This window comes from Trichogramma pretiosum, unplaced genomic scaffold, assembly GCF_000599845.2.
Source record: "Trichogramma pretiosum strain Unisexual culture from Peru unplaced genomic scaffold, Tpre_2.0 scaffold57, whole genome shotgun sequence".
NCBI lineage: Eukaryota > Metazoa > Arthropoda > Insecta > Hymenoptera > Trichogrammatidae > Trichogramma > Trichogramma pretiosum.
This window is the reverse complement of record NW_019641637.1, coordinates 199,802-225,762: the sequence shown is the minus strand read 5'-3', so window position 1 is coordinate 225,762 and position 25,961 is coordinate 199,802. Positions and strand designations below refer to the sequence as shown.

The 25,961-nt window shown below is 37.7% G+C and overlaps 1 protein-coding gene and 1 long non-coding RNA gene across 4 annotated transcripts; one reads left to right on the top strand and one right to left on the bottom strand.

Moving 5' to 3' along the window:
- Positions 1 to 1,533: 1,533 nt before the first annotated feature.
- Positions 1,534 to 18,615, top strand: LOC111693774. Its single transcript, XR_002763477.1, has 2 exons — positions 1,534 to 1,892; positions 18,044 to 18,615. It is a non-coding gene; the product is annotated as an uncharacterized LOC111693774 (long non-coding RNA).
- Positions 18,616 to 24,058: 5,443 nt separating this feature from the next.
- On the bottom strand, positions 24,059 to 25,514 carry LOC106651083 (transmembrane protein 223). 3 transcript variants are annotated; one of them, XM_023459389.1, is made up of 5 exons: positions 25,470 to 25,514; positions 25,132 to 25,329; positions 24,612 to 24,964; positions 24,402 to 24,544; positions 24,059 to 24,321 (listed from the first exon to the last, which is right to left on the bottom strand). In XM_023459389.1, exons 2-5 carry the CDS (start codon positions 25,323 to 25,325, stop codon positions 24,172 to 24,174), a joined length of 840 nt encoding a protein of 279 aa, XP_023315157.1. In that variant the 5' UTR covers positions 25,326 to 25,329; positions 25,470 to 25,514; the 3' UTR covers positions 24,059 to 24,171. The 3 variants fall into 3 exon arrangements, with proteins under 3 accessions (XP_023315157.1, XP_023315156.1, XP_014224954.1); XM_023459388.1 differs by having other exon boundaries at positions 25,431 to 25,476; XM_014369468.2 differs by lacking the exon at positions 25,470 to 25,514 and having other exon boundaries at positions 25,132 to 25,465.
- Between the last annotated feature and the right edge of the window lie 447 nt (positions 25,515 to 25,961).

Below are 25,961 nucleotides of genomic sequence, written 5' to 3'. Positions count from 1 at the left end.
TATATTTATATGCGCCACAAAGCACCATTTATTAACACTTTTTACTTGTGTCAAATGAATTTATATGATATAATCGACATTTTCCATACACCTGAGTCGTTGTGCGATAAAAACTACTTTTTTGTTACTGCGCACTCGAAATGTGCAATTCTCGCATCGTCCATCGAGTTTTTTTTCTTTGCTACTTATTGGAAACATTACTACGATTATATTGTTGAATAATCAGACGGTTTTTTTATCGTTCTTTTTTTTATAACACAGCGTGCCATAAGCGTTCTAGTTTATAGACGATAACTTTTGCACAGCGCGACGAAACTCTTTATAAATTCTCAAAGTAATCAGCCAATCTTTTGTCAGTACATACGAATTAACAGATCCAAATTATTATTTCTATTTTTGGTGCTCCATACTCGTGTTTTAGCGCAAAACTTTTCATCGCGATCCATCTTATCTATAAGTACAGATAGAAACAAAAAAAAGTCTTCCTTTCTATATGCCATAATATTTATTATATACTTTATAATAGACGACCAGAGCATATTGCAAATTTGATTTCAGCGGATTATTTTGTACGACGTACCACGAGCATTTTGATTATTTTGTAATTATTTGAGTTGCGTGAACACGCCGTTTTTCGAAACGATTTTTTGATGTTAAATTTTATTTCGAATAAGTGCCCACAGACGAACAGCGTGATATATTTTTATTCGCGACAGAATACGAAAAGTTCAAAAACCCCTTGAGCATGTACATGCAGAGACTTAATGTATCAGATTTACAATAGACAAATAATTTATGTTTTTCTTATTTACTCTTGTAAGATGTTAAACTATTCCGTGACTTATGATACTCAACGGGTCATTTATTCATTGAACATTTCGTATTTTTATCGCTTTTAATCAGGCTGTTCGTTTTTGGCGAGGAACGCTTGTGCGTGTGAATTTTAATTCGAGAAACAATTTTTATATGCTTTTAACATTATAATTTATTTGTACTGTCTTTGCTTCTCTTCTTTTAATTTTTTTGTAATTTTACGAATAAACAATACTGAGTGCAATAAGTTGGAGTGAAAATACAGCGCGTGAATAATCGAAGATAATTATTTATCATTATAAGCTTGTTAAAATGAAACATGAAAAAAGTAGGAGAAGAGAAAAATATAAATGCGAGTGTAACTCGATGATTTTCACTCTTCATGTTGAAATTGAATGAGCGACAATGACTTTTTTTATACTTTATATACTTTCTTTTTATAAATATATTATATGTTTAGGAAATAAATTATTATTTTTGTTTTAAATCAATTTTGCTGTTTTTGAATTGAATTTTATTTTCATATCATGATTTATACGATTAAGTTGTTAATTTAATTTTTTTCAATTAGCTATGATATTCGACCAGGCAAAATAACGAAGCTGCAATCAAAGATTCACTAACGATAACGAAAAAAAAACAATTGTTCGTACTTTATTGAACAAAAAATTTAACTAATCCATCTTTGAAGTTTATTCTCAAACAAAGTTATTGCGAATTTTGAAATACTTGAAATATCTGATACCGATATTCTTACAGATAATTTGAAAGCATAGAATATATCTTTGATATTCACATAATCTGTACCTATAAAAGACGAAAAAAGTATAATTTCACAAATTGCTATTGCTCCATTTATTTTTTTATGTTTGTATCGTGAAAATATTCTTTATACGTTGAATTACACTTTAAATTCGATCATTCGTTTTTATGCATTTCTTATTGCTTGGTAAAAAATGACTGAAAATACAATTGACTAATAATTTACGTAAATGTTTACTAACAAGCTCACATCGTAGAGGATCATGGACCGGCCTATTTTGTGGAAGATTCGTCAGACTTGCTGTTAAGGATTTCTGGTATGTTATCCATATTTATTGCATGCACATGTGTAGAAAACGTTAGATTTACTCGAATGTATATGACTTGTAAATAAGACGGACCAAATGATATTGGATACGAATGTGGAAAATCAATTGGAAAACGGCGAGGCTTTCGAGCTTGTGCATAGACAACGATAATAAACAAAAAATCTACATACGAAAAGAAATGGAGTCAGTGGGGTATTAATCGGTTATATATCTTTGAGAGCTACGCGCATCTCTGCTCGTTTTTCTCGAGTCTGCATATAGCCATAATATATCCCCTCTTTGGGAGGCGCGCGTATACATTATAATATTCTCATACATAAAGCACGTTTGGAGCTCTTTGCAAATGACGCTGTTACACTGCTGCCGAAAAACCAGTCGGCGAGAGAGAGAAAGAGAGAGAGAGAGAGAGAGAGATGCGGCTTCGCCTCTCTCGGCGCAAGGGGCGGTGGCGCGCCGAATCCGGTCAGACCGGTTGTGCGAGATGTTAGATTTTCGCGGGATCGCACTTTCGGTTTCGGAATATGCGCTGCTGCTGTTGCCGCGCGTTTCTGCTGCTGCTGCTACTCATGCTATACATACCAAGTGTCCTTGAAGGAGGTTTTGTACCGCCGTTGCTATGCACTTTGTGTGCAGGCTCGGATCTCCTCGCTTCGCTTCGCTGCTGTGGCTGCTGCTGCTGCTGCCCATTGCTGCTTTGTTGTTTCTCTTTGTTCGGGAGGAGCGAGCGTCGGCCGCTCGATACCGAGCGCGCGTCCGATGAATGTTGATGTGATTTTTGCTCGCCGCTACATCGGGCCTACTGCTGCCATTAGGATTCGTCTAAATTTTGTCTGCAATTTTTTAACTTTTTTTAGGCAATTTTCCAACGCAGCAAAAGTCTGTAAGGTTTCGAGCCCCGACGAAAAGCTTATTGGCAGCTCGAGATAAATCTTTTAATACGCTCGAACCCGTTTCTTCTCCTTTTTATTACTTCCAAGGTGATCCGGACGTACATCTGCAAGTGCAAGATGTGTAGTTGCGAGGGACTTGTCTCGCGAAGCCGCAGCCAGATGCATACTACACGATAGTACATTCGAATACATATACGCCTTGCCACGATGCATTAAATATTAAATATTTATTACGCCCGCACGTGTGTACCTCTATTTATATAGAACAAAAAAACAAAAGTAAAAAATAAAATAAAAGTTACGACTGCAATGCCGAAATAATAATAAAAGTAGAAGCGTAAAAAATATTTATACGAACAATAAAATGTGAATCATCGATGCCATGAATTGGCAATGCGGCGCGACTCGGGCTAAAAAATGCAGTTGTGAAAAACTTTCTTTTTCTTCGAAAACTGTGCCCGATGCATGACAAAAATTACCCTTTTTTTCCTATTCTGCGATTATTACGCATAAAAATTTGCTTTTAATGCTCTCTTGGACATGTGTACGGCATGCGTGCGCGCAACTCCCAATGAATTATGAAATATCATAAAAGGAAAAATTTACTTTACGAGTTTATTCATAAATTAAGTGGGGTAATTAAAACATTATATAGAGGACAGAAATGCGGATCGTAACAACGCGCGATTATAAAATTCGCGAGGTATAAAAAGGCCCGAAATATTCATAAAACTGGCTAGCTGCGGAGAGTCGAAAGAAATTTTTTATCAGCATTATGTGCCGCACCGTGTGTGCGTTGCGGTGCCTGCGCCTCTGCACCCTGCCTCTGCCTGGCTGGCTGTGCCGCGTTCGCGCGGGTGCGCGCGCGTGATCGAAACTTTTACTGCAACATCGAAACGCCATAAATTTTGCTTTCGCATCGGTCTCGCTGGTGTGCGTATTGTGTGCCTCGAGAATAAGAATGAGAAAAAGACCAAGAGAGAGAAAGAGAGCAAAAAAACGACGTGTAGATGACCTGTTTTGGTGCTCGAGCCGATTGTCTTTTCCTAGAAATCCTGAATGCTCTTTTTTGTAACCATTTTATTCTTTTATTAAAATAATTATCGTATAAAATAAATACGAGAAATGAATTGGTAATTTCGATGCGACATGCGCAATGCGCTATCAATGTGACCCAATTGAATGCCGTAAGGAAGCGCCTGTAGAATATATCTAAAATATATACGATATAATTCATTTATTTACATTTTTCGCGCCTAAAACTCATACGATTGATGAATTTTCTCCAAAGATGTTCGACTTTTCGCTAGATGATCGAACAAAATTGATAAATAAAAGGAAAAGTAGATCCGTTGTTAAATCATCGTTGATATTATAAGCACGCAGGTCGAGAACAACCGCATCTTTCGAGTCGGAGAATTTATGCGTCATGAACGCGCGAGAAGTGCAAGTATATATAACGACAACGCGGCGTGTCGTGCCACACAGCATAAACACACGCACAAACGCACACATTCATGCGCATATTATGCCCAGACGCACACATGCAAAGCCGCGGGCAGACAGAAACACAAGCAGACTCATGGTGCAGCATCGGCCGGATCTCCCTCCCGCTGCTGCCCTCCTCTCTCATCTCTTATCCCCCTGGATTTTTGCGTCTCTACGCTGCGCATATAAGTTTTGCTGCGTGTGCGGAGGACCGCTGCAGGAGAAAAAAATTTATATCGTGTAAATAAAGACGGAAGGATTGAATTGGAATTTACATTTTTGATAGTATTTTTATTTTACCAGCGATAATCGGCTCGCATCGCCGGCGACAGACAACGACTTTTGACTCACCTAGATACACTTAATATTTTTACGACGCAGTTGTGAGTGCAATGGCTATATAGAGTCTCGACATGAAAAAAACACGAAAAATCCATCCATCGAGAAATTAGAATTAGCATATTACGCGCGTCTCGAAACGCCAAAAAAATTCCATTATATGCGCCGCTGGCTGTGCATCATATTATTATAATAAACGTCTGATGTTTCGGTCGATAAACATTTTTCATGCAACGCGCAGTATTTTTCGTGCCCGAGTTTTAATTTAAAACTGAGAATCATTCCTATAGTCGTATAAAGTATATCGATGATTAGCCGTGAAAATATTAAGCAGTCTATTCCATTAGCTCTAGACAAGCTCTCAGCGAGGTGCGTATTACACTTTCAATTAAAGCCATTAATTATCGGGGCGGTCGATCGCGAAACTATTATTAAACTTTTTACTCGCCGATTCGCTCCTACTTATCATCCGATCCTCCAACGTATTTGAATCCTGCAGGACTTTATAGAGATGACTATCGCCTCGCTTCTCTCTGAGTTTGAATTTTTTTACGAGTTCACTTTCTTTCTGATATGGTGGCGCGAGCGCGCGCCTAACTACGGAAGTCGATCGGGCGCCTTTTTCGCAATAATAATCGATCTATTACTTTTGCTGGCATAAAAATGTCCAATCGATTGAAAAACGCCTGGCGCGTAACCTTAGAGCGCACAGAAAACAAACTCACGAACTTGCACTCGTCTCTCGCTCTCTCCCTCATTTTACAATCAATCGACTCGCAATCCAATCAATCTTTGTGCCAAGCTCGTGCCTATATTCATTAAAATCGCCCATACATGTGCGCGTCAAAAATCACACGTTACATTTTGCAGGACTAAAAGCGGCGTAGGGTTCGTGTGTGTGTGTTTGTTTGTTTACGTGTCTATATGCACAAAGACACACACGCATGTATATACTCACGTACACGTGACACAGTGAGATGGACGCTGAGATTAAGGGACAATGTAACGGAAAAGAAAGCTAAAGACTCGCGATAAAGGCAGACGAAAAAATATCGACAGCAGCTCGCTGCCGAGCGAAGGAAAGAAAGAGAGAGAGAGAGAGAGAGAGCCGAGTGCAATTCTTTTATCGAGCCTGTACGTACAAACTACATACTTCGTGGAACGCGTGCGAACGAGCAGCGATGCAGATACGCGTTTGGGTATTGTACCATAGGCCAACTGCAATGATCGATCACTATGAATAAGTATACACACAAATGTACTGGCCAGAGTCGCGACTTGCTCGCGTAGAGCCGTAACTTTTTCCCGCAGATGGATCACCGATGCAGCTCAAGATCCGTCCGACATTAAACGGCCAAATACGCAATGTAAACAGTTTATATGTAGAATAAAAAGAGGGCCGCCGATGACTCGGAAAAATAATTTACTTACGCGCCTGTATGCAAATTCGCCCAAGACATCGTGAGAAGAGTTTGAAAAGAAATCGATCGGTAGCCGATAGAGAGAAAGAGGGACTTGGATTCGTCCGATGCATCTATAACACGAAGTCGAGAAAGAGAGAGAGAAAAAGAAAAGAAAGGAGAAAAAAGTCTCCAATTAAAGGGCCCGAGATATCGCGTGATGCAACCTGCGAGAAAAGAAAAAGGGTGAATCGATTCGAGCTACCGAGCTTGAAGTTTTAAGTTTCGGCTACTGCCAGGATTTCGAATGTAAATGTGTATGTGTGTGCTCTGCACTGTGGCGTTCCTGCGGCTTTTATAAAACACATTATGCACGTCTCGAGTGCGAGAGACTGACTGTAATTCGAGAGCTCTACGTGCAATTGCTCGACCCGCGATCGTGACGCTGTTTTTTTGTTTTTCTGCTTTTTCGCTCTTTTTTTACCTTGTGGCTTGGCCCGTCGATGATGACGACGATCGTCATTTTAGAATTAACATTTTTGCAGCCACCTAACCGCGCGCGTTGCTGCTTCCCCTATTTCACGAAAAAAATTATACATCCTCGTGTGCTTTAACTGACATGCACCGTACGCATGCACTTATTAACTCCTCAAATTTTGCATCTACGTTATAATTCGTACGCGCGTCTGTGTGTTTTACCAAAATATCAAGTGTGATGTATACAAAATTATTCACGCTTACGCCTGTGACGGGATAAATCGTTACCGAGGCCCCGAAAAAAAGTTACGTGCGTCGTTTAATTATCGTTTGTTCAAACTGCTCGTTTTAAATATAGTTATATAGCCTTTGACAGCTTAAACGTGCATTAAACTTTTGATCGTGGAAAAAAAAATTAAAATTTAACGTCCGAGATTATTGGCAAAGAGATAAAACTTCCTATACGCGTATAACTACAATGGACAATCGAGCCGAGGAACATAAAAATTTGCGGTTCACCTGATTTTCGAGAAAAAATTCTTGTCGATGCAAATTCAATTAATTTATTGAACGCGCGAGCTCAGCAAGTAACGCATAAATGCACTGTGTACGTTATTTCTTCAATCTGTGGTATATAGTATTTCGTAAATTTCATAAAAGTTTTTTTTCTCCTTTTCGTTACAACCGCAATATATTTAAGGCAAGTTATTGTTGAAAGTTTTTTAAGCTCACGCTATAAAATGATAAAATGAAACCGTAAAAATATGGATAATAATAATTGAACTTGATCCCTGACCGACGTGCTCCAAAAATTATGGGTGAAATCGAGAAGTACTACCGTGCATGTAGTCGCGCAAAAAATGACACTTTTACGATATACATGCACTGCCGCGCGAGCTCGTTCCCAATGAGTAATTTAAACAAATCCAAAGCGATTAAAAGAACCTGCAGCAGAAATCCGAGCGACACTGAAAAAATCTAGGCCAATTATATAATTCTCGAGACATGTACCATGCGTTCGATTTTTCTGCTTAAATCGCGCCAAGTATTATAAAATCCGCTAAAAGAATGATTTAATTTTGTTTATCGTCTCGTGTATACATTTTGGATGGAATCTCGTCTTCTGAGGATCGTCTTTGAACTTGACCGTGAAAACCGGCTGCTGCTGCGCCGCTGCTGCCGGATCGTCATCAAAAAAACTCGCTCTTAAATTACAGTAAAATGTATTATTCACAGGCCCGAATATTTTCATAAAAGATATTATTTTTATAAGGACGTGTCGAGCTGCACGCATATAAACGCCTACATAAACTTTGATTGTTTTTCGACGACGACAGACATTTCGATATGTGCGCAGCTAGCCAGGGGGATATATCATAGCGTGATGGATGTCTGCAACCATGAGCCCGTATGAGCTGTCCGATAACAAATATACGCTTTATGGATAGATTTTTATTGAATTCGACGCAGCAGGAGCAGACACTTGATTAAGATTTCTTGTTTTGACGCCGTTTCGTTGCCTCGCGTGATTACGTTGTGCGCTCGAAAAAGCGTCATTTCGACCGATTGTCCAAGCAAAAGAGGAAAAAAAAATTTAAAGAGCGCGAGAAAGTTATTTTATCATGTAAATAGTAATGGCATAATTATACGTAGAAATGATCGATTACAGCTGCGAAATCCAGTCGCGTGATGTACCTCGGGCAGAAATTATGCCGGTCGATCTGCGTGTCGCGCACGCGGACACACGGTACACAGCTCGATAATTCGACGAGTTTCCCGTCATCGGCTTGCTGCAATCGAAAAAAGTAAGTCATAAATTCGAGCGGCCCGAAGGAATCTCTCACTTGAAAAAAAAAAAATTAAAAGAAAGAAAAGGCGAGTGTATGTAAATGAGAGTGCGCTGTGGAGACGGGCTCGCGCGTTGAAGCCATCAGCTGCCGAGGGAGAGGCTTATCAAAAACGGCCTGGCAACGCGCAGATAAGACAGCCGAACGAAAAGAGAGGGAGAGCGAGTGAGAGAGGATATACAGACGATATACAAGATATATTGTATACGGCCGAGCAAGAAATTGCGGAATATATATTGCTCGAGCTCGCTGCAGATTATCAATTTATATGTACGTAGCATGTACGTATTCGCGTATGCGAAGATACGGTTTTTTTTTGGCGGAATAAAATTAATTTTTCAGTACGACTTTACCGTAAAACTGTCGAAAAAAAGGCCTCACCTCGCCCTGCATTGAAGATCATTGACGATATCGCGTACTTGTGTACAACGTCGAGCCAAGGAGTCGTTGAATTTATTATTTTCTCTCGAAATCAATATCGCAAACGATGCATCATCATCATTATCCTCCTCTTCATTATGAATTTAAAATGCGCGCCGGAGAACGAGACGTGTATAGAGAAGTGCGAGCTGCAGAGTGTATACAGCAAAAATTACCTCCCCGTACACGAATGAGAGAAACCATTTGTACATGTATCTACCTGTGTGCACATATAATCAAAATGTGAAAAATACTCGACGTACGCCCAATTGACGAAATAATATGGGGCACGACAGAAGAAATGTAAATGTCCGTGCGCTTATTATAATTTTAATGCCATATGTAATTTTTTGCAATTTTTAAAAGAATAATGCCATGAATTACACCGACAGAAAGAGAAGAGAGAGAGAGAGAGAAAGAAAAACGAAGGTGCAGACTGTTGGCGTTGCGTGACCGATTAAAACAGAGCTGTTGGTTTTTCGTAATTTCATAAACACACGCAAAATAGACGATTCGAGACCAGAAAGTTTAAATGTCCAGAATCGTAACAAGAAGAAGAAAAACAAAGCGCTCCCGAGTGCAGTGGCGCGCGTCCCAGAGAATTAGCCAATGAGAGTGAAAGAGAAAATGTGTGTCGAAAAAAGAAAAGACGTAGAATCGCACGCGAGCACGTGGGTGAAAGAGAAAGCAAAGAAAAAATTAAGAAAGAAGAAATACACATACAGAGGCGTGTATTCGCGGGCGCGTGTCTATATATACGTATGCAAAAGAAAAAGGAATGAGCTCGGTATTATAGCGGTTTCGCGCGTGCAACAGAATAAGAAGGAAAGGATGAAAAATGGAGGAAAAAATGCACGGCCGCGAAAAACAAGAAACAAAAGGAATAATATCGGCACGGCGAGGTGAGAAGAAGAATCGTTACGCGAATATTTTTCTTCGCTATCGTCGCGAACCTCTGTGCAGGAAGAGAAGTCAAGTATAATATAATCCTATATAGCCAGGAACGGCTGAGTATTAGAAAAAAAATTCGCATTAAAACCACACGCTCTCCCATATTTTTGAAGGAAGCAAAAGAAAAAAAAATCGGTAAAAAACCTGTACAACGTCGAGTGAAAAAAATAAATTAAGAAGAGAAAAAAGAACAAGGCTCAATAGAGACGACGAGCGAAAATAAGAAGAAGGACGGTAAGAAAGCGAGAAGAAGAATTAGTAAAGGAAGGAGGACCGCGAAAAATAGGCTTTTGCCTCGCATCATCATCATCATCATCATCGTCGTCGTCGTCGTCGTCGTCGTGGACGATGACAAAAAAAGAGCAAGAGTAATAATGCATCTCGCTGGCGTTGGTATATGTATGCGCGTCTGTGTGATATACATGCACGGTGTGTTGGGAGACAGAGCAAAAAAAGTTGGTGGCTTGGCAGAGAGGGGAGCGGTGCAGAAAATAGACGAACACGAGACTTTGCAGAGAGAAAGACAGACAGAGCAAGAAGCACGGCCAAGACGACGACGACGACGACGAAGAAGAAGCAGAGGAGAAGAAGAAGAAGGAGCAAAAGAAGAATAAAGAGGATTTGTATGCCATGAGGCCCCCTACTCTATGTACACGACGTTTGCAGAAGAGAAGAAGAACGCCCTTGACTCTTTCTTTCTTTCTTCTGTGCTGCTCTTTCGCGTATGTGTGCTGTTGTACGCGTCTGTAACGGCGGGGGAGTGCGGGCGGACGAGTGAGAGAGAGAGAGAGAGAGACTGCGAGCGTGCGCGACTACTACCATGGCCTTGAGCCGAGCCGGTCTCTCTCTCTCTCTCTCTCTCTCCTTTGCTGAGCGAGACAGCGTTTCTCAATCAACGGGGCCCTTTTTTCGGGCGCGCCGTTGCTGCTGCACATGCAAACGTGTGCGCTGTGGTTTTCGAACGCCCCAGACGTGCACGCGCTGGAAGAATGTGCAGGCGGCGGCGGCGGTGGCGGCAGCTCGCGCCAACCGATATGTGCTGCGCATGATGAGTTTTATGCTAATGACGATCCACGCCGAGCGCAGCAAGGATTATTATTCGCCTTTTCTCGCTTCGACTCGCTGCAGCTCAAGGATCGCCCGGACGTTGTTAGCAAACAGACACGGATATTTTACCCAATTTACAATTTCGATTTTTACTACAATATCTTATTATGTGTATATAAAGAAAGAGAGAGAGAGAGAGAGGAAATGATCGGTAGTAGCTTGAAAAGTAAGCAAGTACGCGCCCCACTTGTCGACTCGGTGTGTTGTCCGTTGTGCTACGGGCGACTTGTTTTCTCGCGCTCGCGTCAATCAGTATATAATAATGCAAGTACGGAGGGCACTGTACACAAAGCCACACGATCGCTGCGAGCCGAGCGCGCGGGGAAAAAAGCTCTTACTTGGCTTACTTGGCGGTGGCTCGGCACGCTCGCGTTTCCCAATTTATTTTTATGTAATCTGTCCCCCAATGTCGGGCCGTTGCTCGCTACGCCGTTGTACCTTTCTCTGCTCTCGCGTGTTTTTTCGCGGCAGCCTCAAGTGTACAAGTCCACGGTCCCGACCCGGCGCGCGTTTCTTTTCCTTCGCGAGAGCAGCAGCAGCAGCAGTTGGAATGATTAATCACCGATCTCTGTGTGTCTGTGTGTCTGCATGTGCGTATGTGCAGCTCGGGCAACATTTTTGAATCTGCGCCTGCTCTCCGGCTCTGAGTTCATTATTTTTCGAGACTCTCTGGCTCTCGTGTAATTTATAAACTCGCCAATGCGCGCGTACGGCGGAGCAATGCATGCGGACGAGCCAACGAACGAGTCGAGCTCTCTCGAGTATATAGCTCGAGCAGGAGGCCGATATATGCTGTGCGCGCGCGCCCGCGTCGTAAAAATGTTAAACGACACACTTTATTACGCCCATTTACACACGTTTTTGTTTGTAAAGATATATTATAAATTTCGGCTCGCGAGTGTGTGTGCGCGCGGGGGGCACGACGCACTCGAGCGATATAAACGCGGCCGATCCGCACGCGCACGCGCAAATCAGGTGCAGCGCAATTACCTTTACATATTTATCAATTAAATCGCATAATCAAGCCCAAGCGAGCGGCCATTTACATCGCTGGACTGCGGAACGACGATTTCGCGACGCCACACAGCGACGCCGATCGCCATTTTATTTAACGTACTGCGCGTTTTTGCCAAGCGACTGCAGCAGAGAAAATCGTTACGTATAGCGTGCGGGTATATATGCATGCGCTTCTCTAATGTGCGCTACTCTCTGCCTACTCAAGGTCAGTGGCCAAATGATTCTCTCTCTTTTACTGCCGCTGCTGTTGCTGTTGCTGCTGCTGCTGCATAAAGTACACGGAACATGTGAGCATAGTAGCTTCATTAATGTTACTGCTGCATGGGCTTGTGCTCGAGTCACTGCACTGCGGTACGGAGCTCGCGCTCGCCTCCAGAAATTCAAAGTGGGAGCCGAGAGGGAGAGAAAAAGAGATGAGTCGTAGCTTACGATGCTTTTAATATAGTGTAATAAATCGTTTTTTTATTTTTTTTAATACGCGTCTATTTTTAGTTTCTACGCTCGACGGTGCACCTTTTTCTTCACTGCAGATCTCGATCGTCGCATTGTGTCAACTAATGGACAAATAAATAACTCGCTTTTCAATAGACACTTTTGACCCGAATATAACTGCACGGCATTAATACGTACGTAAAAAAACTCGACGCAACGTGTTTCGCGCCACATGCCTCTGAATTATTTTCGCACTTTGCGAGCCCCGAAATTTTTTCCTCCAAATTACACGACCTAGATAAGGATTTAAACGAGCATGCAGGGACTAATTTTTTTCTCGCTGCGTCCTGCTGCAAAAGAGGAAATTAATTTTTATCTCGCAAGGAACGCGCTGTTTTTTCCTCGTTTTCATTTTTTTTTGTTCATGCGTCAAAGCTCGCGTAATTCTGCGGATTAATTCGAGTAGATAATGTAATTAATGGCGAAAACACTGCACCGATACCGCGACGAATGACAAAAGAAAAAAAAACAAAACGAGTCGATATATCGCCCTCGTGTGTGTGTACGCATATCTCGTGGAAGGGCGCTAGGTATATTATACTACTAGCTCGCGAAGCTGTAGTAGGTTTATCGATCAGAGCTGACGCGACGGCCGAACTTTGCACGTCGCGAGGCGGTGGCGTCGCTCGGGCCACTTGCGGAGCGTTGCCTTTTCAAACGACTTGACGCCTCTCCTACGAGTGCGAGCGGGTTCAAGGTTCGCCGCCCGAACTTGACATCTCTCCCCGCAGCTCGCATGTGTACACACACGCTTATTACGGACGGACGCGCAGCCAGAAGCGAGGAGCAGCCGCCGATGCTTTGTTAGGATCGTTTCGATTTTCCCCGAAGACGAATACGAGAATTTTCTTATGATTCGGCGTTAATAGCTCTGCGCGTACTACGTGAAATGTTTCTCACACAGTCCACGATATCCTCGAAAACGTGTCATAAATAATAATTTTTCCGTGAACTCGATACGATTGCAAAAGTCAATTATCATCGAGCCCGAGCGACGGTCAAATCCATTATTTATTCGCTCATTAAAGTTGCGCGCGCGCAAGCCCGGACCTAATTACCGTTGTATCGCCTGCGCGACCTGCAGATCGATCCGCAAGGGCGCTCATTTTTCGTCACTTTCGAAAGTCATTAGCAAAAATATGGTATAATCCGCGATTGCGACACTCGCGGCCCTCGACGTACTTTTCTGCAGGTGTGCTCGCGGCAGAAAACTTACCGCTTAACGTTATCGTTTTTCGGTACAATAAGCTATCGTATCCACTAAGGGGGCGCACAAAAGGATTGATTGCTTTTCTGCGCTTCTGAAAAATAATCTCCATATATAATAACGATTTCCATTTGGGGAGCCGCCCGTATCTACCGAGAGAGGCAAACATAAAAAATGTGTTCATTTCTGCTGTAACCTCGTAATTACGGCATGAGAACCCGAGCAAATTTGTCAACGCGCAATCCTCGCGCAGAATCGCATGCTCGGCCGCTCTCGTCTCTACACGATAAAGACGATAAACCTCTTGACGTCTGCCGAGGAAAAAAAACAAGAAACGTTTGTTTCTCATGGCTTATCGAAAAATGGTTGGCACACGTTATTATTATCTCATACACAGCTCGCGGGGAACAGGTACATGTACGTGGCGCGGCGCATTCATAAAATAATACGCATAAATATAAATCATATTTGAAAGGGAGGAGGTGTGACCGCGCGACGCCCGGCAGATGTGACATTTTGATAACGTCCGAAAAGTCGTCGTCCTTTTTTTCTCTCTCTCTCTTCTGGATTGGGCTTTTAAAAAAAAACCTTGCAAGCGCGGTGTATTTAAAAAGACAACTCGATGATGACGACCTGTTTCGGCCTCACTCGAGAGGTTAAGGAGTGAGAGAAAAAAAAGCCGACAGTCGCCGATGTAATTACCCGAAACGAGTAAGTTTCTCGTTTTCGGGCGACATCATTGGATTTTGAGCGTTACATTAAAAATTTACGATTGTCTTATGTAAATCGCGCCCGAGAAGCTGCATTCAATTGCGTTAATGGAAAATTCATTGCTCGCTGGGCGCGAGAATATTTTTTTCATTGTCCGAGACTACACCTATCGTCGGCCGACGTCTTTATTATTGAGATTTCAAATTATTATCGAATCTGCGCTTTATCATTGAGAATTACTTTCACTTTGTTGTATAGTTATCATTCATTTATTATAAAGGCGTACACAATAAGCTCCGAGACTTTTACTCTTAACCTTTGAATCATCAGATAAGCATATACACTTGAGCTCAATATTTCCATACAGACAATTCACGTTACCAAAAAAAAAAAAAAAATGAACCAAGTACCCGATCGCTACGTTTGTAAATATCCACCTGACCCTTTCTCTCGACTTCCTTTTACCTCACGCGATTGTCCGACTGCAATATTTTTTTAAGAAAGGTGAACGCTACATGATTCGCTTGCACATGCAAATAAAAACATTTTTACAATGAAAAAAAATGTAAATCAAGCACGTGCGAATAATGATCAATGCAGAAAAGCGAAATATGGGAACTTTACTGGTTGGACATCGATTTTTGGCACCTTGTTTGCCGAGCAGAAGCCAGCTTTTTATGCACGTCGGTCAAATCAATATCATTAAATATCCCATATATGAGTATGGACGCATGAAAAATTCGTCTGTTTTTTCTGAGCTATTATATCGCGCTGCGCAGAGCGACAGAAAATATGTATACTTTCGCCGCGTGGAATGGCACGCGCAAAAAAAGCTCATTCAAGTGTCAGGACCTCCGTGTATACTTTAATTTTATTTAATTGGCTTGAAAATGCTTCCTTGCAATATTAATGTACCCTTCATTTTTCAATAGATATCTAGGCCATAAAAATCCTTTTGCACAACAGCTTCATTTGCCAAAGTCCATCGGATGCATTAAAGGAAAAAATGCTCCGTAAGGAGAGCACGCGAATGGCATAAAGTTTTATGCAGCGTCTCGTCATCGTACATAGACGGATGTGGTGCATGCGCGCAGCCATGTGTACACATACACACACACACACAAACACACATATAATATGTCGTATAGCCAAAATGATGTGCGCGGGAGCGAAACGAAACTTCAAGGCTCTTTTTAGTCTGCGGTCCTTGCTTCTTTTTTGTTAATTAGGAGCCCTACACATATATACCCATGCACACGCATACGTGTAAGCAGAAACGATCTCTCTCTTTCTCTCTCTCTCTCTCTCTCTCTCTCTCTCTCGTCGACATGTTCCGTCGTGCTTTTTTTACCTTCTCGTTAATTACCCACACAGGCCTTGCGTACTGTACATAAACATTCTTCGAGTGCTTGAGAATGGCACGATGAAAAAAAATCGTCAGTGTGAAATTGCGGGAGTTCGTTAAATTCATTATTATTGAAGTGGAACCTCTCTCTAAAAAAGTACTGCTGAAAAATGGAATATTACTAGTGTAAAAAATACCGCTTCACTGGCTGGAAAAATTAATTGTCGTTCTCGAATTGATGATGCAAAATACGACCATCTTTAACTACATATAGTTCTGTGTTGAATCAATATGCAGTTATTAAAAATACAAGTTTGATTTTCGATAAAAGTTGTTTTTAAACTAAACGTATTGGCAATTTTAACATTCAACCTCTACTTTGCATAAGAGTAAAAAGTAAATAGTGTCTCACACTGTAACTTTTTATCAGAATATTAATAAATATCAAGAATAATTAATGGAATTCAAAATTTTAGAATTGAAAAACATGGATAATAAGTTGAATTTGTCCAAATAATATTTTTTCATAGAGCCTTTGGTATCAAATCTCTGAAATTAAAATTAAAGTTTCAATTTAAGTTTAAAAATATTTGTATTAAATATTAAATTGTCGATAATTTAACATTATTCGGGTTTAATATTATTTTGGAAAATTTGACGATTTCATAAGCGTTTCAGGTCTAAAGTATTTAAAAGATGCTCGTAAACTCAGGCCTTTTTTACTAAGATTATTAATAGGACTTCAAGCCAAAAATAGGTCCAAATATACCAACAAAAAATAAAGAATTTTTATTATGAAACTTGAGGGTGGATTCTAAAAAAAAGGGCAAATAAAGGAGAAGGATGATTTGTTAAATTATGTTCATGGCAAAAAAGAGGTATAGGCTGACTGGGCTTTTATAGCATAAATACAATTGCAGCGAGTTTAGGGATTTCAACTTTTCCTTCCCATTAGCCCTAAGCAACTACGATGTGTTGCTATTTTAAAATGCGAACTCGATTAATTGTAACACTCATTATACCTATATTTTTAGTAAAATCCGTATTCCAGCCGAATAAACAATGCCCGGGTGATCGGATCATTGACTTATACTACTGATTTTCCTCCTCTATTTCGATCTATTTTTTCGACCTATTTCGACAATTCGACGCGCAAAAAAGCGAAGGTGTCTCGTGGCACACTATTGCTTTTTTCTTTTTGATCATACCGTATAAAGGGAAATAAAACAAAATATGACGAGTGAATACGTGGCACGACTTACGAGAGAAACAGCTCATATAAATCCAGGCGCGCGCGTGTATACATACACATCCTTTGGCCTACTACTCCAGTGAGGGAGTGCAGCTGGACTATACCTGCGTATGTAACCGTACAGCAAGAATACAGAATAAGAGAAACAGAACGAAGGAAGAAACAGCAGAGACGCGACGTATTTATACGCGCTCTTCCTTGCTTTTCCTTTTCTGCCTTTATCGTGTGCACTTGCTCACGAAGCTATCGTTTCCTCCAGCTTTGATGCCGTTTAGATAGTTTTTTCAGCTCAGTCGACCGCCGATTAGTTTCTCTCATTGGACATTTCTCAATCATAGGTTTTGAAAGATGATGCAACGAAAAAAGCGATAGAATTCCCATTAGTGTTTGGCTCGGTTGCACGTTCGTCGAAACGATAATTTTCTGAAAAATGCCATCGACTGACTCATAGCAATCGTAAATCAATTGGCAGCAAGCTCGCAAATTATTGGAACGTGTGTATGAGATTCAAAATCGTTGCTCCATTTGGGCTTGTAGTCTAAATAACTGAAATATGTATCAAACTTTCTCAAGACTGCGAATAATATATGCACAATATAGCGAGTGGCGCGTTAGCAAGTCTCCCATGAAAAAAAGAATTTAAATATATGTATACGTGAGTGCACGTTGAGCTATACACACTAACATCTCGAATGACATATTTAATTTTTTGTGACGCGAGCTCTTTTTACTACTCTCCGCGGCGTGAGCGTGTAAAAACACGTATAGAGTTCAAGGGTAAAGCAGGAAACGGAACATAACGATAAAACGAGCTATTAACCGGAATTCGCATTAAGCAGCGCGGTAAACACTTTTTTAATAGACTTCTCTTCTCAAAGCTCTCTGTAACAAGTGTTTAGGATATTTTTCAAAGTTATATGTATAGGTATCTGCAACTCGAGAGCCTCGCGTTTCTCCTACCTGGTGATCCAACCATTGACATGCTATGAATTGAAAATTACTCTGTGTGATATCTTTTTTGAATGTAAATGTACTCGAGGTTGCATGTGTTTATAAATATCCAAGATACTATTCATTTTAAGTGCCAAACGTATATATGAGCACTGCATACTGAGTAGATGAGTAGCAAAAAGTAAACTGATCACAATTTTCCATTTATTGTCAATTAATCGTTCGTTCGTTTTGCTTTGTTTCAGACGAATGTTCTGCAAAATAGCTGGCCATGGTATTGAGTAGAGAGGCCGTCTTGAGATTTGCCCATCACGATCACTCTTTGTTCAAACGCAAATTGTCGCTTGATTTTTTTGATTCTCAAAAGCTCCGATCACAAAGTAAGTACACGGGATACGAAAGCGAGAATAAATCTCGACCCTGAAAATAAAGATTAATTACAATTAATTATTAACGTACAATATACTATAGGTACTTTTAGAATTAGGCAAACTTTCTACGAATTTTTTATTGGAAGTATTCGTAGAAGTTTAGAATCTCGCATGAATATGCTACCAAAATCGAATGTCCATAAGTTTTGCGAAGCTTACACGTGCTGCGTAAGCGCGTCAGAATTTCAATTGAAAAAGGCTAAGGGGATCTTTTTTCAAATAAAAAGGACTCGTATCGAACATACGTACTTTGGTGTGACTTAAGATAAGCAAATGAGAGAGAGAAAAAAGAGCGTAATGTCTCGAATAAACGATAATAATGATACAAATGATGACGAGGATGAGCTATGCATATAGCGCATTTGAATTGAATAAATGTTAAATAATATAGGAGAATGGGATAAGTAAGAAAAATAAATTATACAACAAGCAAATGATTAATTTAATATGCATAATTGATATTAGGTATGTATATGTAGTAGGTATAAGAGCATCACTTTGTTTTGTTTTTCAATATAAATCTATATGAGCGCGCGTATCTGCAAAAAAAAAATAAACAATTCACACAAAAAATAATAAGAAGAAAATGAAAATACAACACCGTGATAATCTCAACGTATTATGCCATAGCTGCCTATATATACAACGTAATTACAGATCCGAACGACATACGATTTGCGGGGGAGAAAGGGCAGGTTTACATTGAAAAACGCATCATATTATATGAATACGCTGACTCAAACGAGTTATTGATGGTCTTTCCTTCTTTTGTTGATGAATACAATGTACGATATACGTAAAACATGTGCACTTTATATTTATACTTGTATGGATATGACGTACTAATAGAAAGTAATTAAAGAGGATTTTTCAATGTAAATTGCCGTCTCCGCGCAATAGCTCACTCCACGTATTAAGCGATGCGTCGTTGCGTGTTTTTTTAACAATAGCAAAAAAAAGCAAATGTTTTTTATTTTTAAGCAGAACTTACGGAACGTCAATGATCTGTTTGCAATCAAAGTATACGAATAAATGCATTATTTCCTATTGACAATCCTCGTGCGATATACCAATGTACACGTGTAGCTAAAATTTTTGCAGACATTGTCCGAATAATTGAACATGTTTTTTCCTTTACGTCATAATAATTATTATCATATTTATCTATGAAAGGAAAAATTCAAATTATGGTATTAGCGTAAAGAAAATAAAAATTATTAATCTCATGTATGGCAAAAATATAAAAAAAAAAATAAGCAAAACAAGCAAGTATTCAAGTAAAAAAAAATCACGATATTAACGAGTAAGAAAATTTCGTCTCTAGTAAACGTAATAATTATGCGATATTTATGGTGTAATATTTAGGTGTCTAAAAAACTTCTTCTCGACAAGTATAAACAAAAAATGAAAAAATGAAAAGGAAAAAAGCGTCTGGAATCAAAAAAGGAAACTAAAACTCGTACATAACGATGATTTTTTTCAAGTCCATCGAATACTCAATACCGTATAATTTTCATCATTAAAAAAGACTGATACAATAGAGCAAACTTTTTTATGATTTAACGTCGATTAAAACATGTCAATAAATGGATAAACTATAATTAAACCGATATTAATTGGTAAATAATGAACGTCGTTCAAAGCAAACAAATAATACAAATAAAATAGGCATTATTACTATGAATCCAGTGAGTTTTCCGGGCGCCCAAGGTATGTATATAAAAAATAACTAATATAACAGTATTGTGTAAGGTATGAGAGAAAGAAGAATGCTAAGAAAATAAATATAATAAAAATATATCATCCTAAGGATTTCCTCCTTTCCATGTAAACAAAAAACGAAGTGCGAGTTTCCGAGTTGACGTTTTTACACACGCACACATCTCTATATATTCAAAATTAAAAAATAAAACTTTGAATTTTATTGTACTCGATTAAATGATAAATAACAGCCGTCGTGATGAGAGCAGAATAAAATATCAAAACCCAAGTCCTTTATCATTCGTCGAGTGACCGTATCGATATGTATACATGTAACAGCCAGATCGAGAGTAAAGAGCGTGCGCCACTTTTGCCTTCCTATATTAAATAATAATTAATGAATAATGATAATATAATTGTTGACAGAATTCTTTGTACAGAATATAAACTCAAGATTATTGTACTATAATTATAGAGTATTTACGGAGAATTTTCTTGTTTCATATTGCCGAGCTACATACAATAAGTTAATTTTTTCCTCGGATAACTTTTCATTCTTGACGAATGACATATCAATACGATGTTAGAGCGTGCAGAGAGTTTTATATATACACAAACTATAATTTTATCCTTTTATAAATAAATAAACAGGAATTTTAAAGGTCGAAAATATGAAATAATGAAAATTCAAAGACTATAATACACTGCAGACAATTTTTTTATTGAACATTATATTAACAGTAATAATTACATGGTTTATGGTCACTCGATGAATAAGGATCGATATTAAATATTATCTGTTAAAGTATTCATTACTAGAACGAAATAGTGTTTTGAAACTCGCGCAAGGAACTTTGTTTTAAATTTAAATAATTATTATAATTGTATTAGTGTACAATTACAAACAAAATGACACGCCCACGAGCAGACATGTTGAATTACAACATTGTAATACGTATACGTTTTCTTAAATAGCTGAATTACGGTACACGATAATTCCGAACGTAAATGATAAATAATAAATACGTAAAATTTCAAAATGGTGTAAATCCAAAGGGAAAAATTGAAACACAAGTTGAAAGTTTCCCTCAGCCCCTAACCTTTGCTCCTCATGTACTTTTGTCACAATTTTTAACAGATGAAATAGAAACAAAGAAATATTAATATGTTGCTATGAACAATATTTAGTATAACAATTATATTATTACACACTGCGCAATAGTTTTGTGTGTTGAGCACAAAAACAAACAATAAACAAAACCGTTCACTTGATACAAAAAATGAAAATAAAATGAGCAGGCAGTTGAAAAATGCAGAGGTATACATAGAAAAAAGATAATTAGAGCGCATCTGTAATTGAAAATGTTTTCTATTTTTACACTATAATAGATGAAAATGAAGAAAGAGAAAAAATGAATTTAAGCAAAGTTATGAGCGTATTATTCACTGAAGTTGTGAAAAAAAAAACAAAAAAAATTACACAATTACGGGCAGAAATGGAAAAGATGAATGATCAATCGAGGTAGTTTTTGTTATCAAATATAAAACGAAACTTTTTTCCCGATTTTCTCTTGGCCGTTTTCTCAAAAAATAATGTGTTATTGAAAGAGCAAAAACTATCTCGAGCGCACTATGAGAAAGTATTTAATAGAAATGGTAAAAATGAAAACAAAATGGAGCAGTGTAATTAAGGTACAATAAATAATAAACATGTCCTTCCAATAATAAGCGCAACCTCAAAATAATAAGCAAATGTTACACAGATAAATCAGCGATTTTATTTTTGCAACAAAACTAAAAATGAAGACAATTCTACAGTTACAATTGAAACAAAGCCATATTATTCCAACCATTGTATAACTTCCACAGACCTTTCACGTAATTGGTGATTGAGAAAGGATATAAGAAAGAAGAAAAAAGAATGATAAGAGTCGATGATGAAAAACAGTAACAACACAAGTATATAACATCGAACAAAAAAATTACTAACAAGTATATGATCTATTTATTATCACCATCGAGTCCGGAAATCTTCGTGTGAATTTTACAATTTTAAATATTTTCTGTATTATGATTGTCATGTACTTGCATTTAATATTAGTACCTTCAAAATTCATTTTAATCAAGTCCTTGAAAAATCACTTTGATAAATATCATATGCTTCCGGATTCTTTCATGAATAATTCTTAGGAAAATAAAAATTATCGTTTAGGAATGAATATTAACAAAAAAACGTATGTATGCAAATGCGCAATGTATCGATGGAGTGTGAAAAATTAAGAAAAATTTCGCTGTAATGTATTCGATATCAATATTTAAGAAAAAAATTCGTGTTTTTTCAATTTTAGGATATATAATGGATAATACAAAAAAAAGAGAGAAAAACACGTCTCGTAAAACACGTCCCGTATATTTATAATCAATTATTGTATATTTGACGCGATATTCAATTTTGTGAAAGATCGAACGTTGTTTGAAAATTGTATATTTCGGTGTTAATGAATGGAATTTCCAATAAAAAATTGATAATTTACCCCCAACGCCATTTTGCGACGTTTGGATGGAAAAAATGTGTATTCCAAGTTTTAGCACGTTGGGGATTGAAAAAATTAACGTGCAAAAAAGTGCATATCAAAAAAGTGAGTTTTTGGAAAAAACGCGTTATGGTTATAACATAATCGGAATATCGTGTCAAAGTTGCGGTTTATGAATAAAAAAAACTCTTTCGGCACTTGTAAGAGCGAAAGAATTTTGTAAGCGTATATTGTTTACGATGAGTGGATAAAACTAAGTCTCGAACTAGATAAGAAATGATAAAAAATTTTTAAAATAATCTTTAATATTCTGCACGACCTTTTTATAACGTATATGAATGATTATCTCTTTGTCAAAATTATAGCAAAAAAATTAAACGAATAAAAAAGATCTATATACGATTGTGCGGCGCAATATGAGAAGATGCAATAAACAAATAAAACTTGGGAGAGAGATAGAGAAAAAAATTTTTTGACAAATGAAATTTGTCAAGTCTGTCCAGATATAAAAAATTATGCTTTTTTTGCGGCTCTGTACACATGAGATGTTTCGGCAAAAAAATTGTACAGTCAAATTTTCCGTACTGTTAAACTTTCTAAAAGATAATATAAAAAATTTTATGAAAAACAAAATTTTCTCCTTTTAGACCTTCTTTACGTGAATAATATTCACGATAAAAATTTATAACTTTCGAATAACTTTCGAATATATACATATTATATATATTATAAGTCTCACAGTGCGAGAGACATTCGACTGTATGTAAAAAATTAACAAAAAATTATAATAGTAACGAATCAAAATTATCTCGTAGGTATTTATGTACTTCTCGATTGTAAATAAAGAATAAAACATGGAAACGATGTTGTAAATCTAGCTGCGACTACAAAAAATGTATGATGGATCGTCCATTGACCATATATATAAAAAAAAGTAAAATCGTCATTTTCCACACTAATTCTTATACGAAAATCAATGAAAAAAGAGGCTGAGAATTAAAAAAATAAAAAGAGTCTATTGCTTTACGCTTTTCTAAACGATCAAATAATTCTGACTGTAAATACAATAATAATTTCAAAAAAATTTAATGCCAGTAATCATGTCGGATGCGAAATTAAAAAATATATATTTCCTCATTTACACGTCCATTACAATAATGATTAAAATCAATCAATTTTCGAACAAGCGCATCCGACGAGAAAAATTTTTCAAATAAACAAGTGCAGAAAAGACAATGCATTGACTCGAATCGAAATGTTCTAGCGTGAAAAGCACAATATGATCTTCACCGAACTTAAACGATATACGACTTCATCAGAATGATTCAGTTAAGTGACGAAAATGCATTTTGCATGTACTACGATGTTTTCTTTCATTGTAACTTTGAAATAAAAGTCTTCAAATATACTCTAAGCACTTGATTGTACATAAGTATGTGATAAATATGCATATTATATATATGTAAATATAAAATGATTAATCTTTTTATCTTTTAATTATCAAATACTTGTAATTATGTTAAATCAAAACAATAAAAAAATCTCATGAATAACAAATGCGATGAAAATTATTTTCCTTGCGCATCATATTTTAACTCAATTTTCATGTTTAAAAATTAAATCAATTTTAGTGAAATATTCTTTTTACAAATTTTACAAACATTTATTTACACTAACGTTTATTTACACTATACATTATACTTTTTATTATTCGAATCTTTTTACGCCTGCGGTACAGTCAAACAGTTCTGGATTAACAAAATGGCCTTGTTTGTCAAGAATGAAATGAAATCTTACACCTTTAAGTTTTAAAGGTACATAGCCTTTCTTGTCACTTCTAGCTGCCACACTGCTCACCTTTAAAAAAATATATTTTTGATTATTATAATTCAACAGCATGAGGATCAATTATTGATGAAAATTTCAATTTAACTTACTTCTTCCAATTTGCGAGCATATTTTTTTTCCATTTTGATTGGATGATAAGCTACAAGGGTAATGCTTTTACCACCTTTATGCAGTATTAAATACTTAACTGATCTAACAGTTATGAACCAAACAGTTATTAATATAAGAGGTCCTACAAATAAAACAATAACAATTTTAGATATTTATTACAAATGCACATCATTTTATAAAATCCTTACCACATATCACTCCGATTGAAATTCCTGCAAGGGGTAATACATGAGCTTTCAATCTTGTCCATAAATCTTTTTCTGGATTAAAAAGATCTTTACATAATACTAAATAAATAGTATCAGCCATTGTTAAACATCCAATACATGTAAGAATACCAAATGCAGCTGCAGCTTTAAACATGATAGGTTTCTCAAATCGATATAACATAACATTATTTAAAACCTTAGTATTGACTTTTAGAGGATTAGCTAGTGGAACATTTGAATAACTTCTAAAAAATTGAATAATGTTCCATCGCTTAGAGCTGACACTTTGATTATGGTTCTTTTTTACAGCATTGACATTGACATTTTCACTCCTGCATCAATATAAATTGAAAATTATTAATCTACATTCAGTAAAAAAATGATAAGTAAAAGGATAAACATTTCTTGAAATTATATAAATCAATAAGTAGACGAATAAGTGTAAAGAAATGCGTACAGATTGATACACGCTGAATTATTCAGTTTCATAACCTCATACCTGAAAAGTAGACTCGAGTTGAAAAATGATCGCCAATCGCCAAATTTTCGAACTTTTTGCATTGGTTTTTCGATTTGAGAATACGAGCCTCTTTGAGAAAGGCATTGTTGAGCAATTTTGGGATAGACCGAGCCACCGACGACCGTCCCTGTAGCGGCATGCAGCCTCGAAGCGGCTAGTACTGCACTGAACATAATTCTTGATTTGTCAAAACAAAAAAAATTTGAATCATTTCAATATTGCTATTTCGAGTGAGTAAATCGAGTATAAGATAATCATTTCATAGTGTTTTTGTTTACTTAAAAAACAATTTGTGATGAAAAATGGCAGGTACTCACTATTTTGGCATTTGCTATTCTGCTATTTAAAAGCGTCGTCTGCAGTGTAAACGAGTCAGTGGCATCTGGCGCGAAAATGCGCAAGTTTTGCAAAAGACCGACTTGCGCGCTCTGCATAGTTCGACGCATTTACCTAACCGACGTGTCATAATCATATCGACGGAAGTGCAACGATCGATACGAGAAATTAGGATCGGCTCGGCCGATTTTCTTTACCAACGCAAAGCAATTCAGCGATCTACATTGGTCTGAGACTCGTACGTGTGTCGCCACTTACTCGATGCGGAAGTTGTAAAATCGGTTCGGTATACTAGGAACGACGAGTCGAATCTTGGAGTGATACACACGGCCAGAATACAATTTATGATGAAACCCAAGTCAGATCGGACACCTGCGCGCAACAAAATAAAGCTCGCGGGCCTGTAACGATGATACTGTATACGGAGTATACACAATTACGGCCGCGCGCATTATACTGAAAAATGAAACATC